General features: G+C 44.8%; 1 protein-coding gene across 3 annotated transcripts in view; it reads left to right on the forward strand.

Annotated features, from left to right (window-relative positions):
* Positions 1 to 215: 215 nt before the first annotated feature.
* The window catches only part of CCDC80 (coiled-coil domain containing 80), a 42,805-nt gene continuing 25,736 nt past the window's right edge, over positions 216 to 17,284 (forward strand). Inside the window, exons 1-3 of one of the 3 annotated variants that reach the window (XM_045001674.1) lie at positions 216 to 260; positions 10,941 to 11,188; positions 11,564 to 13,485. In XM_045001674.1, the coding sequence (XP_044857609.1) occupies positions 11,575 to 13,485 (1,911 nt within the window). In that variant the 5' untranslated portion in view covers positions 216 to 260; positions 10,941 to 11,188; positions 11,564 to 11,574. Of the gene's footprint in view, positions 261 to 10,547; positions 11,189 to 11,563; positions 13,486 to 17,284 lie in introns of those variants that run through there. The other 2 variants (XM_045001675.1, XM_045001673.1) reach the window with 2 other exon arrangements.

The raw sequence follows: 17,284 nt of genomic DNA on the forward strand, positions 1-17,284 counted from the left end.
TTAACAGTTTTCTGTTCCCTGACTGACCAGAGCAGGGGCTGCTCCAGGCTAATGAGAACACCTGACTCTAATTAACCTGTAAAGAGTCAGGTGAGGCCATTCAGTTAATGTGACCACCTGACTCTAATTAAGGCCCTGCTGTTACTATAAAAAGGGCCCACTCCAGTCAGGCAGAGGAGCCAGGGAGCCAGAGGAGAGGAAGTGCGGCTGAAGGGCTGATTACTGAAGACACCCTAAAACATCGTTAAAGGAGCCCTAAGGTAAGGATGAAGAAGGGAGAAGCAGGAGAGCTCTGGGGAAGTGGCCCAGGGAAATGTAGCAACTCTGGCAGTGAAAGGTTGGCTGCCAACAACTGCTACCATTAGGGTCCCTGGCCTGGAACCCGGAGTAGAGGGCGGGCCCGGGTTCCCCCCAACCCACCACTACAGGAACAGCTCCTGGAAGGGGAAGTCAGGTCCCTGTCAGGACAGGAAGCTGAACAAAGACTGTGGGAGTTCTCTCACCAACCTCCTTGCAGCCTATGATGAAAAGGGCTCAGTAGACTGTAACCCTGGCCCTAGAGAGAGAAGGGCTACGTGGAGGGTCACAGTGAGCCACTGAGGCTAGCATAAACCGCCTAGAAGCGCAGGACCCACAGGAGCAAGGTCAGAGCTCTGCCACAATATGCTTAACTGTAAGTCAATGGAACTTGAGTGCTTTGCTGAATCAGGACCCTAAAAGGGTTTGAATGTTGTCCATGGACCAGTAGTGAATCTTGAGGCGAGCATGTGTGTGTAATATCTTTGTATACAAGTAATACTTTACATATTTCACCATCAAAGCCCTCTATGAACATTATAATGAATTCCCAGACCAAAAACAATTAGTAACGTAATTAAAGTGGAAGATGGGGAAATAAGGGAAGCACATTCAAAGAATGTTGTTGTTTGAAAAATTTGGACATTAGAAAGCCCAAACATTAAATGTTGAGGCAAAATTTTAAAAAAATAATAGTTTGGGTACTACAGAAATTCACATATTAAAGTACCTCAACCCTCTTATATTGTGTCCCTCATGAATAGCTTGTCTTGAGGGGCAGGGAGAAGGATGTGTGATCCTGAGACCTGCTGGTTAGACACACTGGACTTGGACTCAGGAAATCAGGGTTCTGTTCTGAGCTCTGCCACTGGCCTGATGGGTGACCTTGACCAAGTCACTTTGCCTCTTTGTGCCTCAGTTTCCCCACTGGTAAAATAGAGATAATGATACCAACCACCTTTGTAAACCCTTTGAGCTCTCCTGGTCAAAAGCACTAGGAACTATTGTTATCTCCACATGATCCCAAAGTATTTTCCATAGCTGATACATACAGAAATAGCTTCAGCCATATCTGAGGGGTGGTGTGTGACAGCTGATTAACAGCTCCCATCAGCACTACTCAGTCATAGCCAAACCAGCATATAGCCAAGACACTGGGGCTAATCCTCTCTATTCCTGTGAAAAATATCATGGGAGCTTTAAACAAGGGCTGGGGCCAACCTGATTTACTGTGCCTAAATTTGAACCAAGTTTAAATAGTATAGGTCAGAGGTCAGCAGCCTTTCAGAAGTGGTGTGCCGAGTCTTCATTTATTTACTCTAATTTAAGGTTTTGCGTGCCAGTAATACATTTTTTACGTTTTTAGAAGATCTTTTTCTATAAGTCTATAATATATAACTAAACTATTGTATGTAAAGTAAATAAGGTTTTTAAAATGTTTAAAAAGTTTCATTTAAAATTAAATTAAAATGCAGAGCCCCCCCGATCCCAGGCCAGGACCCAGGGAGTGTGAGTGCCACTGAAAATTAGCTTGTGTGCCCGCCTTTGGCACACGTGCCATAGGTTGCCTACCTCTGGCATAGGTCAAGCAGTTTGACTCAGATAATGTTGGAATTGAGTTCTGTTTAGGAGAGACTGAAAAAAGGAGCAGAGAGAGAAGAGCCAATGGAAAAAAACCTGCGAGGAAATAAATACAAAGAAAAACCAGACACTACATCTGGGGCACCTTCTGATGCCAGCCTTGCTTTGGAAGACTCTGCAGTCCCTAATATATAACACAGGCAATCCTCTATCTTGAAAAACCCTTTTTCTGATCAACCAAACCACGCTTTTAAAAATCCCAAACGAACATGGATTTAAATTACAGGCCAAAGAAGGTTGACAAACTGGAACTGTTGACACAAGGCCTGGTAACCCAAAATAGCTTGCAGAGTTTGCTGAATCTCAAACCCTGTGGTATCAGCATCTTTAATGAGCACAAGGGTTCATCTGCTGTGGCTTACACCTCCAGGAAAAGATGGCACCTCCAACAGCACTCCTGTAACCCTGGGATACATGGGGTGAGGCACAGAAACAGTAATCAAGATTATTGTGAGTGTGGCTCAACCATTTGTGACTCAGTGGGCTAAATTTGTCTCTTATTTACCCTGGTGGAATTCCATTGAAATTGCTCTCCCAGAGTAGCTGAGAGGAGACTTTTGCCTGTTACATGAATGAGGTTTTTGTGTTGTGTTTATTTCACTTCCTAGTGTAGCAACCCATGACTTCATACACGGAGACACCACAGTCGTCAGTGGTGACCAATCCCAGGAGCTTAGCACCAAGAATTCAAGCTCCTGCCATTTGAGCTAAGAGGAATTGCTTCAGCTGTGTGCAGCTGCTGTGCTCTGGGCTGGAACTTTCAGTCTAAGTCCATTTTGTACTACAAAGTGATTGGAGATGACCAGCAGAGAATTTCCTTTGTGTAAGAGAACTCTCTGCTAAGAGAAAGCTGGCATGGCATAGTCACCTCCTGCATCAGATACTGCCCCCCCATCCCAAAAGGAAGGGGAGGGAGAGAGCATGTTGGGGAAAGGGAAGGCATGGAGCACATTTGCAACTCTGCACTGGGGCCATCAGTTAGGGTGACCAGATAGCAAATGTGAAAAATCGGGATGGGGTGGGGGGTAATAGGAGCCTATATAAGAAAAAGCCCTGAATATCGGGACTGTCCCTATAAAATCGGGACATCTCGTCACCCTACCATCAGTCAGCTGCACCTAACTCCTCCCACTGCACAAGCAGACACACTTGAGAAATCTGGCTCATTATTGTCACTGGGGTGAGCCACTTGAGGGAGACACGATCACATTCACTCAGCCAGTGTATTACATTGCTTTAAAAAAGATACCCACCCGCATTTTATGGGTTTCGGGGACATTTCTCAGCTGTAATACCTTGAGGGATGCAAACAATAGGACTTCTCAATGCGGCTGTACTTGCTGTAATTGGGATAATTTGGCTCTATATTCATTTTGGAGTATCCTAAATGGTAAGACTAGGGAGGGCCAGATTTTTTCCTGATTGAATTAATGTTATTTGTTCAGAGCTGTGTAAAGAGGAAAAAGCCATTTCCAGTGCACAATAACTTTTTTGGTCCAGCAAACTTAGGAACAATATTACATATTCATAAGTGCCCGTAAATGGTGATCTTTATATTCATTAACTGTCTACATGTACTCACATACATTCAGCTTTACTTTTTTTATAGATAATTCCAGCCGCACTAGTCAATATAGGGTAGAAGATATATCAGTGCTGGACAGACTATGTTTTGATTTCCCTGGCTGATGACTCCATTCCAGATGTTAGCCAGACCCAGAACAAGAGATGTGTCCATGTGACAGCTTCACTCTCAAGAGGAAGTGTTGTAAACCTGACAGGGCGAGGTGCTGAGTTCAGGAACAGCATCAACACAGGCCCAAAAAAATACCCAAACACTGAAATCTCATTGCATCCAAAATAAAGCCTGGAGCTTTTGGCTACAACACTGCCAAGACATGGATTATTTTTTTCTAAAAAAAAGATGTCGGCATCAATGCCATCAGTTTTTATGCTGAGTTCCCCATGGATTTCAGGGGAGAGTTTGACTTAAAAATTGAAGGTCCAGTACAGACCGTCATATTTATCAACGATTCTTTTTTTATTTTAATCTGATCAAACTAGCCATGCAATATTTTCTTTGTCATAATCATGTTAGAATCATAGAAGATTAGGGTTGGAAGAGACCTCAGGAGGTCATCTAGTCCAATCCCCTGCTCAAAGCAAGACCAATCCCCACTAAATCATCCCAGCCAGGGCTTTGTCAAGCCAGGCCTTAAAAACCCCCAAGGAAGGAGATTCCACCACCTCCCTGGGTAACCCATTCCAGTGCTTCACCACCCTCCTACTGAAATAGTGTTTCCTAACATCCAACCTAGACCTCCCCCACTGCAACTTGAGACCATTGCTCCTTGTTCTGTCATCTGCCACCACTGAGAACAGCCGAGCTCCATCCTCTTTGGAACTCCCCTTCAGGTAGTTGAAGGCTGCTATCAAATCCCCCCTCACTCTTCTCTTCTGCAGACTTAACAAGCCCAGTTCCCTCAGCCTCTCCTCATCAGTCATGTGTCCCAGCCCCCTGATCATTTTAGGTGCCCTCCACTGGACTCTCTCCAATTTGTCCACATTCTTTCTGTAGTGGGGGCCCAAAACTGGACACAATACTCCAGATGTAGCCTCACCAGTGCCAAATAGAGGGGAAAAATCACTTCCCTCGATCTGCTGGCCATGCTCCTACTAATGCAGCCCAATATGCCATTAGCCTTCTTGGCAACAATTGGAAACCATGTTTTTTAATTCAGGCATTTAAAGTAAAGCATAGCAAAATTATTATTATTCTGCAACAGATCTGAACTCACCCTTTGTGGGGATGATCTGCATTTTTGGAATTTGTCAACTATTGTAAGTGTTAACGATAGGGTAATTGCATGATGCCTTCCTAAAACTGCCCCCTGTAGTTCAAGTGGATAAAGCATTAATTTCCCTAAATCTTTGTGCAGAGTTGTTTAACAGCAGTAGCTGCGTTTCACTCATGGGGAAAGAGATTCCTATATAAATACATTTATATGGCCTGATTATCCCTCCAAATTTTCTCCATGAATAGAGAGTGCAGAAAACCCACTATAAATGCTCAGACTCCATCAGAGGGAAGGTATCTGAGTCTAAGTAGCATCACTCCCCCAACTCCATACAGAAGCATTTTCACACATGAAGGGACCCATTGACAACAATACTATACACAGCCCTACTGCTAGAGGAATGGAGCTCCGGGAGTAATGTTAAGAAGCCAGTATTTTTTAGCTGCCCTGCACATTGCTCCACAGGTGGATATACTCATTCTGGGCCTGATCCAAATCCCACTGATATCAATGGAAAGATTCTCATTCACTGTGGATCAAGCTCTCAGTTCTTAGGCTCTGACCCTACAAACGCTACTGAGCATAGGCTTACTGCCGTGACTATTGATTTCAAATAGTAAGTGCTACTCCGCAGTAAGTGTTTGCCAGTCAGGCCCATAATTTGTAATCCACTTTAAGATCCTTGTGGACAAATGTGCTATAGAAACTTGAAATATTTGTATTCATTGTTATTGTATAATTTTATTTTAGTATGAATGTACTTGAAGCTAGCATGAGGCTAGACACATGCTACAGCAAAGTGCCTCTAACTCTGAAAGGGAGAATGACAAAAATGAGAAAAGGTTAGGGAAATACAACCTAGGAAATACTGAAAAGGTAAAAGAGCCTAAGAGAACTCACCGGAGCCACAGCATCACCCTCTGTGGGTGGGGCAACCACCCTCAGATTGTTAAGGCAGCCCATAGCCTTGGTGCACCCTGAACTCTGCGCCACTTCTGGGTACATGAAAAGCACCCTTTTTGGACTATGGCTGACAAGAAGGCTATGCCCTATCCTGTTGGGGTGATCATGATGGCTTAACCATGGTGATCCATGTGTCTGTAACCACTAGGCCGAAAACGTCATTTTCTGAACCTAGCTATGAAACCGTTGACCTTAAAACTACAACTGGTTCTGAACTGTGAAGCTTATTGGCACAGCAACACAGCCCCCTGAGTGCCCTGTCCCCTTCACCAGCTCCCCATGGAATACCAGGTCAAATTTGATGTTTCAGTCTTCATCACCAAAGCCCTCCACGGGACTGAGCCAAGTTTCCTGAGGGAATACCTCATCCTACCTGATCTTCAACTTTTGTTACATCCTTTTCTTGTATCACAGCAAGGCTTCGTCCAGGCGAGATTTGTTCACGCACAGTGTAACAGGGGGCACTCACCTCATGAGTGCCTCATAGTGGCTGAGTGAGGTACTGCACTCTTTTTCCTGCTCCTGGCACCTGTAGGTTGCTGACCTCGCTTAGCAGGTCTTCAGTGGCTCAACCCGCTGGGCAAGTCATACAGTCAGAATAAACCCCTTCCCGGGCAGCAATGAGTTCAACAAGCTGTCTGCCCTCACCAGAGTCTTCAGCCCTGTCTCTGGGCCCTTTAAATCCAGCCCTTCGCTCAGGCTTCTAAAGGACCCTTGTCCCCTTCCTGGGGCTTAGGCCACTTTGCCAGTCACTGGTGGTGGGACCAAGGCCTGCCCACTACTCCGGCCCCAACTCAGGGACCCTATAAACAGCAGTCACATACTGCTCCCTTCAGTTAGTTGCTGCTACTTCTTTAGGCCTCTTCCCACGGGTTTCCTTTACCTCCGTCCGCTACTTTAAGGTTACAGTTCTCAGGTCCTCTCTCTCCCTTGTCCAGTAAATGCAGCCCGTCGAGCTCATGTGACGTTATGAGTGTAATATAATATTTCATTGGAAGATGACAGGGCCAGAAAGAGTTAATTAACTCACCTCACCGACTGACCTGACCCATGGGTGAACCTTAAGGACTGGTTAGGAAGATATGTAAATAAATAGAGCTTTGAAATGCATGTCGGCATTGTTAGAGGTAGAAGGGTAGATGGTTGCTCAGGTCGTGTGATGTAAGCAAACAAGTCTTGTCTATTGCTGTAGTTTTAATTCAAAGATCAAAAAAGGAATATTAACATTTATGATGATACTTGAGTGAAATAGTATTATTGTCTATGTGTCTCTTTGAAGGTTGTGGTAACCTGTATCTGAACTGTTTAATGGATAAATTACTCTGTGCTAATTGCCAAGAGATTTGGGAGAAGGAGTTAAGCTATTGTTTTCTCAGGCCAAAAGGCTGCTGGAAATGTATAAGAACCCTGGGACACGATCCTTCTTCATCTCAGATCTGCTTTGGGTTTCAAGAGGGGGAAACCTTAAGCCACAAGGATTGAGATCTCCAGTCATTGACTGGAGCCACCCTGAATATGGAAATTGGACTATAACCTATGGACTATTTCTAAAAGGACTTTTGGCAACTACAAGCTCACCTCTGCTACGTATCTGAACCTCAAGAATTTAATTCAAGTCTGTATATATATTGATCTTTTAACCAACACTTACCCTCTTTTCTTTTTAAATAAATTTTAGCTTAGTTAATAAGAATTGGCTGTAGTGTGTATTTTGGGTAAGATCTAAGTTATAATTGGACCTGGGTATGTGGCTGATCCTTTGGGATTGGAAGAACCTTTTCTTTTATATGATGAGATCAGATTTTTAGGAATCATCATCATATATCTGACAGGTGTGTCTGGACGGAGGCCTAAGGCTGGGTACTTTAAGGGAACTGCGTGGTTTGGACTTCTTAGTAACCAGTGAGGTACTATAGAAGCTGTTTTGTGCTGGCTTGGTAAATCTAAGTATTGGAATAACCACCAGCATTTGGGGTTTGTCTGCCCCATTTGGTTTGCAGTTCACCCTGATTGAGTGACCTCAGCTGGCTCCCATGGGCAGCACCATCACAGCTCATCTGGCCAGAGCAAAGCTCCCTTCCTCACACCTCTGGCCAGAGTAGAGCCCCCTTTCTTGCACCTCTGGCCCCATCCAGGAACTGCCCTGCTAAGGCCCTGCAGCTTCTTTTATCTGAGCCTGGATGCTTCTGTGTAGCCTTTCTAGGCAGGCCTGAAAACCCCACCTTCACTGCTCCTTCCTGGCGCAGGATGTGATAGGACCACAGGGCCTCCAGCAGGGCCATGGGCACCTCATCATACCTAGAAAGCATTCCAGTTTGGGATCATCCTGATTGCCCCTAGCAGGTTGTTCCAAAATCCACAGTGGAGGAATCCCTGCTGAGAATGTTCCGCTTCTGACTCCTAAAAATATCACCCTGGGCCTAATACTGACAGCATCTTCAATGAGAGCAGCTGTCTCGCCAGATCACGAGCAGAAGGGAGGTCTCTAGGGAAAGGCAAATTTCAGTACTTTTCAAAGGTTCTGTTCTAATGGCTGGCCTTTGATCGCAAATCTTGGCAGGGAGGGACTTTCCCAAAAGATGCTCAGCACTTCCTGCTCCCAGCAGAGCTGAAAATACCTTAAGAGCAGCCTTTTTTGCTATAAGATGGCATCTCCAGTCCTGGTCACTTCCAGACAATACATGGGCCACGTGGACGTGAAAACTGGACAGTGTTTAATTAAACACTGAATCTCCATCCATTTTTTTAGACGTTTTGAGTCAGCTCCTTAGTTTAGCCAAACAGTTCATCCATTCATAGATTTCAAGACCAGAAAGGACCATTATGATCTAATCTGGCCTTGTCCATAACACAGAGCATAACCATAACAACCTCACCCAAAATTTCTGCATCAGGCCCATAATAGCTGTTGAGTTAGAGCATTCTTGATTTAGACTTCCAGTGATAGAGAATCCACCACCTCTCTAGGTAATTTGTTCCAATAGTTAATTACCCTCCCTGTTCAAATGAGCCCACCTTAACAAGTGACCCAAATCAGCCTGTTTAGATGATCTATGCCCATCATTATTTATATCTCCACCAATATCTGCGTCATCTTCAAATTTTACAGTACTGATAAAGATATTGAACAGGATTGGGTCAAGGACAGGTCCCTGAAGGACCCCATTAGAAACACCCCTGCTGGATGATTACTTCCCATTTACAATTACTTTTTGAGATCTATCAGTTAACCAAGTTTTGAACTGGGCTACACTGATTTTGCATAGTGCTAATTTTTTATCGGAATATTGTAGGAGTAAATCTCATTCCTACAGATGTCTCAGCATATTAGTGTAAGAGAATGTACAGTTGGACAATCCCTAACTACTGCAGTCAATAGATCTGCACCAACAGATCTACATCATGACCCTGCGCCATGCATGGTGGCTTCTCCTTGGCTGAGGAAGTCTAGACAGGCAGCTCTTCTGAGCTCATCAAAAACCCTTGACATCTCACTGTGCCAGAGTTGGGAGCTTGGTGGAGTGACACAGACCTCCCAGCTCCAGCTAGCCAGGGAACAACACACCAGGGGCACTGGTCTAACCACTGTTGTTTGTCTCCAACACATTGCTTTGCAATAAGCTTCTCTTATTAAGCCTGATCCTGGAGGGGGTTGGGGGTGAATGCTCTCCACTCCTATTAAAAGATTAATGGCACACTGCAGGATCCAGCCCTACATCAAGAGCAACCCATGAACCACAGAAATGTAACACTGCACCCATATGAGCATAAAATAAAAACACCAGCAATGTTTTCCATAGCACTTGCCAACTTAAAACAAAAACAAAGCAAAGAAGAGACAGAGAGAGAATGAATATGCAAATACTTTGAAACAGAGGGGGAAAGTGTAGGGTGTTTCGTTTTTTTAAAAGGCCACTTAAATTTGATCAAACATTTAATCTAGGATTTGTAAATAAAACTAGGCTTTGTAAAAAGGAATTATGATGATGAGCATCATCATCTTTTCCAAATCAAAGAGCAATAGCAATGCTTCCATTCTAGTACTTTTAAGTGTTGTATATCAATTACCAATAAGTGATGTTTTACCACCTCTTGGGTATTAGTCAAGAGTCTGTGGACCAAATCTTCAGTTGGTATAAATCAGCTTAGTATGTCTGTTTGCAATGGAGCTATGCCGGTTCACACCAGCTGAGGATCTGCAGTCAATAGATCTACTCTGATTTACACCAGCTGGAGATCTAGTCTTTGCACATCTCTCTCTCTGCAAGCTTGCATCTTTTTTTTTTATTTGTATAATTCACACTTCTGTGAATAAAAAATTAATATAAATATGTATTTAAATTTTTTGATCCAGTTTTTAAAAATCAACTGACCCTTTGGTTATTTGCAAATTAAAGACTACAGCAGTTGTGTATGAGGATATGAAAGAGAAATTGACTAGAAACTAAGGTGCAATTGACTGGTCTCTTTTTATTTGGGATTGAAATATAGAAAGTAAACAAACAGTGAAAATGGGGGGGGGAGAAATCAGGTTTTTAAAAAAACTCTCAGCTTTTAACTATCTAATGTGCTGTTATTAACACAGGTAAGGAAATGAGTTTCTTAAGCATGTGATTTTTAACTTGATGGTGTCAGTTTAGTGGGATGAGAAAAGAAGACAAGGAAGGGAGGGCTGGGAGGGGAGGTCAAGCCAGTATGAGAGCTTGAGGTGCTTAAAGAGTTAAGGTCGCAGTCATCCTTTTCTAAAGTGATTTATGATGATGATGTGAAACGTTTCAACCCCCTAAGAAATTTTCTCCGCCCTCCCTCAGTGAGTTGAAGTGGGAAGGAGGCGGTGTTCTGCTGATCTGTTAAATTCTTAGTGAAGTTTACCTCATTTCCAGTGGCGGCTGCTGTTTGAGTTTGGTTTAGAGCAGGGCTGAGGTTATCCTGACATTTCTGGGATCACATCTAGCAAAAAGGAAGAAGAAAAAGAAAAGATTGGGAAAAAAAGTGAGGAAAGAAAGAGCAGGCTAAAGGGGGCTTCTTTTCTCAACATTGCATTCCTGTGTTTTGCTTCAGCCTGGAAAATATATTAATCCCAGGGCTTTTCCTCTCTGGAAACAAAGGAGCTAAACTAGAGTGAGGAGGAAAGGAGTGATTAGAAGGATCATGGAACTTTAAAAGAGAGAGATTCAGAAACAGCTGAGAGTTCACTTTTATTAGATGAAATGTGTGTCTCTGTGTGTGTGACTGATACAGAAACAAGACAGACCTGCAGGTAAATGGAGCAGCAAAGATCACAAAGGAAATTCCCTTTCGCCTCATCCCACTTGTCAAGAAAGTGAAGAAAAACAAAAAAGTAAAAGCTCCACAGTGAACCGGACATTCTCTGGAGTCTGTTTTGTTACATAAAAACCAGTGAGCTGCAGCAAAACTCCATGGCATTGCTCTCCCTCTAAAGAAAGGGCTGGGATACACGTATCTTGAACAGAAACTTTCCTGAGAGGGTAAGTTTTAAGTTAAAAACAAACTCTTGGCTTACCACCTCTGTGAGCCACTCTGTGTGTGTGTGTGTGATGTAAACATAATTATTGTATTTTTTGACTTATTTGGATAGATGGATAAATAGATTCATGTTATAGACTGATTATCTCATTTTTTGCCTAAATTAATCTACTTTGTGCTTTTCTAGAAATAGCCTCCAAAGTTTTTTATAGAAATACCATGACAGGACTAAGTTGTATTTAGTACTTTATATAACTGAAACTTCCCAGTCTATGTGCTGTTCTCTGGTCACTAAGAAAGTGCAAGATCTATCTGTCGATGTCTATATCTAAAATTCTACTGTTAACATTTAACTTTTCTCCTCATTTCTTTTGAAGTGGATCGCACAATGAACTGGACACTCATTCTGAGTTTAGCCATGCTGTGGGCAACACGGCTAGAGTGTGACTCTGAGAAGACTGTGAGGCTAGCAAACAGAGGGAGCCATGGAATTACTTACTTGCCTCTCTCTCACAGGGCTAGCAATGGATCGATCTCCTTCCTGAGAAGGTCGGAGGCATCCCAGAGGAGTTGGACGCCTTCACTAGGGAATCTCCAACGTCCTGTTGCCAAGAGGGATACTCCGGCATCAAAAAATGTACAACCTGACCTGCTGCGAGATGAAGTGCCGGCCCAGGCCAGGAGCTTCAGGGCCAGAGTAAGGCAGACACAGAGACACACCACTGCAGCCAAACATCCCCAGCCTCAGATGATCAAGGACGAGGGGAAGTCTGCCGTGTCTCGGTCACGGATTGTACGTTTCCCTTCAGGGTCCAGTTCTCCCAATGTCCTGGCCAGCTTTGCCGGCAAGAACAGAGTCTGGGTCATCTCTGCCCCTCATGCCTCTGAAGGCTACTACCGGCTCATGATGAGCCTGCTTAAGAGTGATGTCTACTGTGAACTGGCCGAGAGGCACATCCAGCAGATTGTGTTGTTCCATGAGGAAGGGGAGGAAGGAGGGAAAGTCAGGAGGATAACCAGTGAAGGGAAAATCCTGGAGCAGCCTCTAGATCCCAGCCTCATCCCTAAGCTCATGAGCTTTCTGAAACTGGAGAAGGGGAAATTTGGCATGGTGCTGCTGAAGAAGACCCTACAGGTGGAGGAAAGGTATCCTTACCCTGTAAGGCTAGAGGCCATGTACGAAGTCATCGACCAGAGCCCCATCAGGAAAATTGAGAAGATGAGGCAGAAGGGCTTCATCCAGAAATGCAAAGCTGCCGGGGTGGAGGGGCAAGTGGTGGAGGAAAGTAACAATGGTGGCAGCACCAGACCTACATCAAGTGGTGGACAAGTCCAGCTGTCGGTAAGGAAGGAGGAGCCCAGGAGAAGCAATGCTCAGCCAACAAGGAGCAAAACAGTGAGGAAACTAATCACAACCACCGTGGCTCCTCTTCCCCCTACAACGAGGGCCATCACCCTCCCTCCCACAACCACCACTACCCAGGCAACCACCCGCACAGTGATGCTGCCGAGCAGACCTATCACCACAGTCACACCCCTTCCAACCACTCAGAGAACTTGGACCCCAAAGTCACACACCACTCCCGACTATGATAGGCTGCCCACAGCGCCCCAGGCAACTGCCCCGCGGGGAACAGCCACTGATGATTTCTACTCCCCTGTGTGGAATGAGAACCGCAGAGACAGGCAGCATGGTCACCCGGAGAGACACCCAGTAGCCACCCGGAGACCTGGCAAAGTTGCCAGCTATGACAGCTACACAGAGGCTCCTCCGGCCGCCTCAGAGCACTACACGAGGGCAAACACAGGTAGATTTAGAGACAACCGTACAGACCGGAAGGACTATATACACCGGGATCCCAGTGTCACGCCAGGCCAACACAAACCAGCCAAAGCCAAGCCACCTAAAAAGAGAACCCAGGAAAAGATCCTGAGCAATGAATATGAGGATAAATATGACCCGAGCAGGCCTGCTGTTCCCCACTTGGAGCAAGAGATCGCAGCAGGGAATGTCCCACCGAAGAAAGGGAAAGAGACAAAGAAGCACGACCGACCAGACAAGCCTGAGAAGAAGAAGAAGAAGGAGCGACCCGACAAGCTGCAGAAGAGCGAGAAGCAGGCCAAGAAGGACAAAGCTGAGAAGAACAAGCAGGACAAAGACCGCAGCAAGAAGAACAAGAAGGGGAGCAGGACTGAGAACGAGGGCCACCTGAAGCCAAACACAAAGCCTTTTGTTCAGCCCTCCAGGAAATCGGTGACAAACCTCCTGGATTTTTTTGAAGGCAAACGGCGACTCATTGTAAGTAGCATGTTCCTGAGCATTATCACCTCACCCATTAAAATAATTCTCCCCCCTTAGTGAGACTGTAGTGAATGGGAAATCTGGGGTGGGATTATTTTTTTTAACATTGTTTTTTACAATGGCGGTGAAAGGTACCAGCCTGACAGCTTTGGAGACGAAGGCCTCCAGTGGGGAAGCTTGCATCACTGCCCTCTGCACTATGCCTGTTCTTAACCTTGCATTGGTGGGACTCTCTCTCGGGGCGAAAGGGGAGTTCATCATCCATGGCCCATTCACTCCTTGACCTTCTGCTGCAACAGCCAATAAAGGGCACCAATCATGTTGGCATCTTTGATATGATGGACAACTGTCTGCGAGGAGTTGGACCGGAGCATTCTCATTCACTTTGCATGGGGCTACCAAACAGTCATCATTGTTTTGGCTCTGTATGGTGATGGGCTCTATATCTGGGATGATTAATGAAATGAGGTTGCAATGTGGGTTTTGTCCATCAACCAAATTGGGATGCTTGCTGGTGTTACCACTACCCTCTACATTCCAGTTCCCAGCATGCTCTGCCAGCTGACATCTGTTTCATAGCGATGCTAGTGTCCAACCTCTGGAAACAGGCCAAGTGGTTGGGCACTGCTTATGGGCATGTGTGAGCACGTATACAGGCTGAAGGTAGAATTTTCAAAGCTGCCATTAATTTCTGATGGGAACTGGGCATTCAGTTTTCTCTGGCGAGCCCACCCTATGCTAGTTTAATTACAACAGGCTCTTTGGGTGAGGTTCCAAGGCTTAGAAACTGAGCACAGCTTGGGAGCTGCTTCTCCCAGGGTTTAATAATAGTGTATGTTTTTCCATTGTATGTATCTAAAAACATTTCACCTGTGAAAGGGAACAGTTCAAATGATTTCTTTGGTAGGCAGCATTCGCTTTAAAGGTTCATTTTGAAAAGTAGCTCTTTGAAAAATAGCATTGTGGGAGCTCCTCATTCAGTCTCACAGGTTAGCTCAGTTTACAAGGATTTTCCAGTGGCCAGTGTCACCAACAGCACCAGGGCTCCAAAAATCCAGCCAGGCTCTTCCTGCCCCTTATACCATCGCCTGTAACAAAGATTCTGCCATTTGCCATGGGAGTTCAGTTGACAGTTCCGCTGATGATGCATGAGACAGCACAGAATCCAACTTTCTCTCCCCTAGTTGTATTAGCTCTGCAGGGCTAACAGGAATAAATGCGCTAGAGCAGTGGTTCTCAAACTAGGGCCGCCGCTTGTTCAGGGAAAGCCTTGGTGGGCCAGGCCGGTTTGTTTACCTGCCGCCTCCGCAGATTCACCCAATCGCAGCTCCCACTGGCCGTGGTTCGCTGCTCCAGGCCAATGGGAGCTGCAGGAAGGGCAGCCAGCACATCCCTTGGCCCACGCCACTTCCTGCAGCCCCCATTGGCCTGAAGCAGCGAACCACGGCCAGTGGGAGCTGCCATTGGGTGAATCTGCAGACGCGGCAGGTAAACAAACCAGCCCGGCCCACCAAGGCTTTCCCTGAAAAAGTAGTGGCCCTCGTTTGAGAGCCACTGCGCTAGAGAGAGAGAGAGAGAGAGAGAGAGATCCAAACCAAAACAGCAGATTTGAACAGCACTGAATTTTGGAAACAGGGAGGGGGCCATGTGTTTGAAAAAACCTGACCTTGGGGAATCTGAATTTTGCAAATGACCCTGGTCTTAATACTTGGCCAAACCAAGACCACAGATCAGAACTGCCCTGAAGTTTAGGGTCTTTGAAACCTGGCTTTAGTTCTGAACTTTGTGTCTTCCAAAAATTAGTGTCACATCAGGCCAAAAAAAGTGACGAGTACAAAATAGAAATCACAGAAGCCAGACAACCATTGCTTTCCTCCCCAAGGACCATGGTGACTCATCACTCAGTCTGGAATTTGAATCTCCTGATATCAGATCACTTCTCAGCTGGAGCTCAGAAATGAAATGAGTCGTCCAGTCTTGGGTAGTCGGGCCGGAACAGGCTGCAGGCAAACACTGCTACCAAGCTGCATTAGAATTTGTCACAGTTCGGTACTACCAGTAGTCTCCTCCTTCTGGAAGCTAGATTCATTATGCAGTAGTCATTAATGGAGGTGATGTTGGAGATACAGCACATGGCTCTGCCTTTGTTTTATGTGACACATGCACAAGGTAGATTAAAGGTAACTGAAATCTGGATCTACTGACATTTCAGGCCCCTTAAAATAAAAACCACCTTTCTTTGCACCCTTTCTCTTGCACTCTTTTCCCCAAGCAGACTTTTCTATCCAGCTCAGCTACCTCTTCCTCTCGGGTCCAATTCTCCCAGGCAGTTGCCCCAGATGTACAGTTCGCATACATTCCTGAGTCCTTGATCTTCTACCCAAAAGAATCAGCCCAGGCCTCTCTAGTATCAGCTCTGCCTGTGCTGTTTCCCACTGCTCTGCTACACTGTTCCCTTTGGGCCACTCGGATGACGGGACCTGGCTCCAAAAGATCCTGTCTCAATCCTCCTCCCAAATGTGAAGTTAGAGAGAGAATTGCTGCTTATGGTGGTTCAACCAGCCACTTCGTAGGGGCGAGTTAAGTGCTACAACTGGCTAAACAGAGAGTTGGGCTCAAATTGCAGATTCTGATCTGAATTTCAAACGTCCAAAAGTTTGTAGGGTGTTGAGAGCAAGGGCTTTGGTTCATCCCTTAATAGATATAGGCTACTGCTGTAATATCTGTATCCATATCTTGATCTGGATTTTGAAACCCCACCCTGGTTCAGATCTGTGGTCAGAAAGTTTTGCCTGAGGGAGTTTGGTTTTTGTGTATTATTCTGTGGTGATGAAGTGGAGACTGAGGGTTTGTATGTAGCATTTCATTCACACACACAGAGGACATAGGCAAGTAGCAGTTATAATGCAACCTAAAATTAAACCAATAAGTAAATCCCTGTTTGTTTGGCAGAGAATGCCAGGCTATTTTAAAGCTATGATTTGAGGTTTGCTTTGCCTCTGAAATGCTTCCCACTTTATCTGACAAGATTTGCCAGAGTGAGACAAACTCGTTGCTCACTTATACCCATACAGTTACACTGGGCCAAATTCTGCATTCATATCCACACACTGGCTATGAAACTGGGCGCAGAACCTGGTTCGTTTTCTGGTACTTATTTGAGTTCTCAAAAACAATATTTAAAATACTTCTTTTTAAGCATTTTACTGCAACTTTAAAGTAACATGACTGGTGCTATAGATTAGTAATCAAATCGTCTTGTGTTCATATAACCTCTATGGGCCTGAGTCTCATTTACACTAAAGCACTTTTTCATCACCAGGGTGATGTAAAGGAGCCTCAATATAAACGAGACTCAGGCCCTATAGTCCTATAGCTCGTCCTTGTAACTGAATGTACTGATAAACTGTATTTATAAAGCATGTTTCATAAAAAGTATCCCAGAAAGCCTTACACAGTTAACAGAAGTACTTGTGGCACCTTAGAGACTAACAAATTTATTTCAGCATGAGCTTTCGTGAGCTACAGCTCACTTCTTCAGATGCATAGAATGGAACACACAGACAGAAGGTATTTATACATACAGAGAACATGGAAAGGTGGAAGTACCCATACCAACAAGAAGAGTCTAATCAATTGAGATGAGCTATCATCAGCAGGAAAAAAAAAAACTTTTGAAGTGATAATAGAAGGTGTGAGGAGAACTTAACATAGGGAAATAGATTAAATTAGTGTAATGACCCAACCATTCCCAGTCTCTGTTTAAGCCTAACTTAATTGTAGCTAATTTGCATAT

The sequence above is a fragment of the Mauremys mutica genome, chromosome 1 (assembly GCF_020497125.1).
Source record: "Mauremys mutica isolate MM-2020 ecotype Southern chromosome 1, ASM2049712v1, whole genome shotgun sequence".
Lineage (NCBI taxonomy): Eukaryota > Metazoa > Chordata > Testudines > Geoemydidae > Mauremys > Mauremys mutica.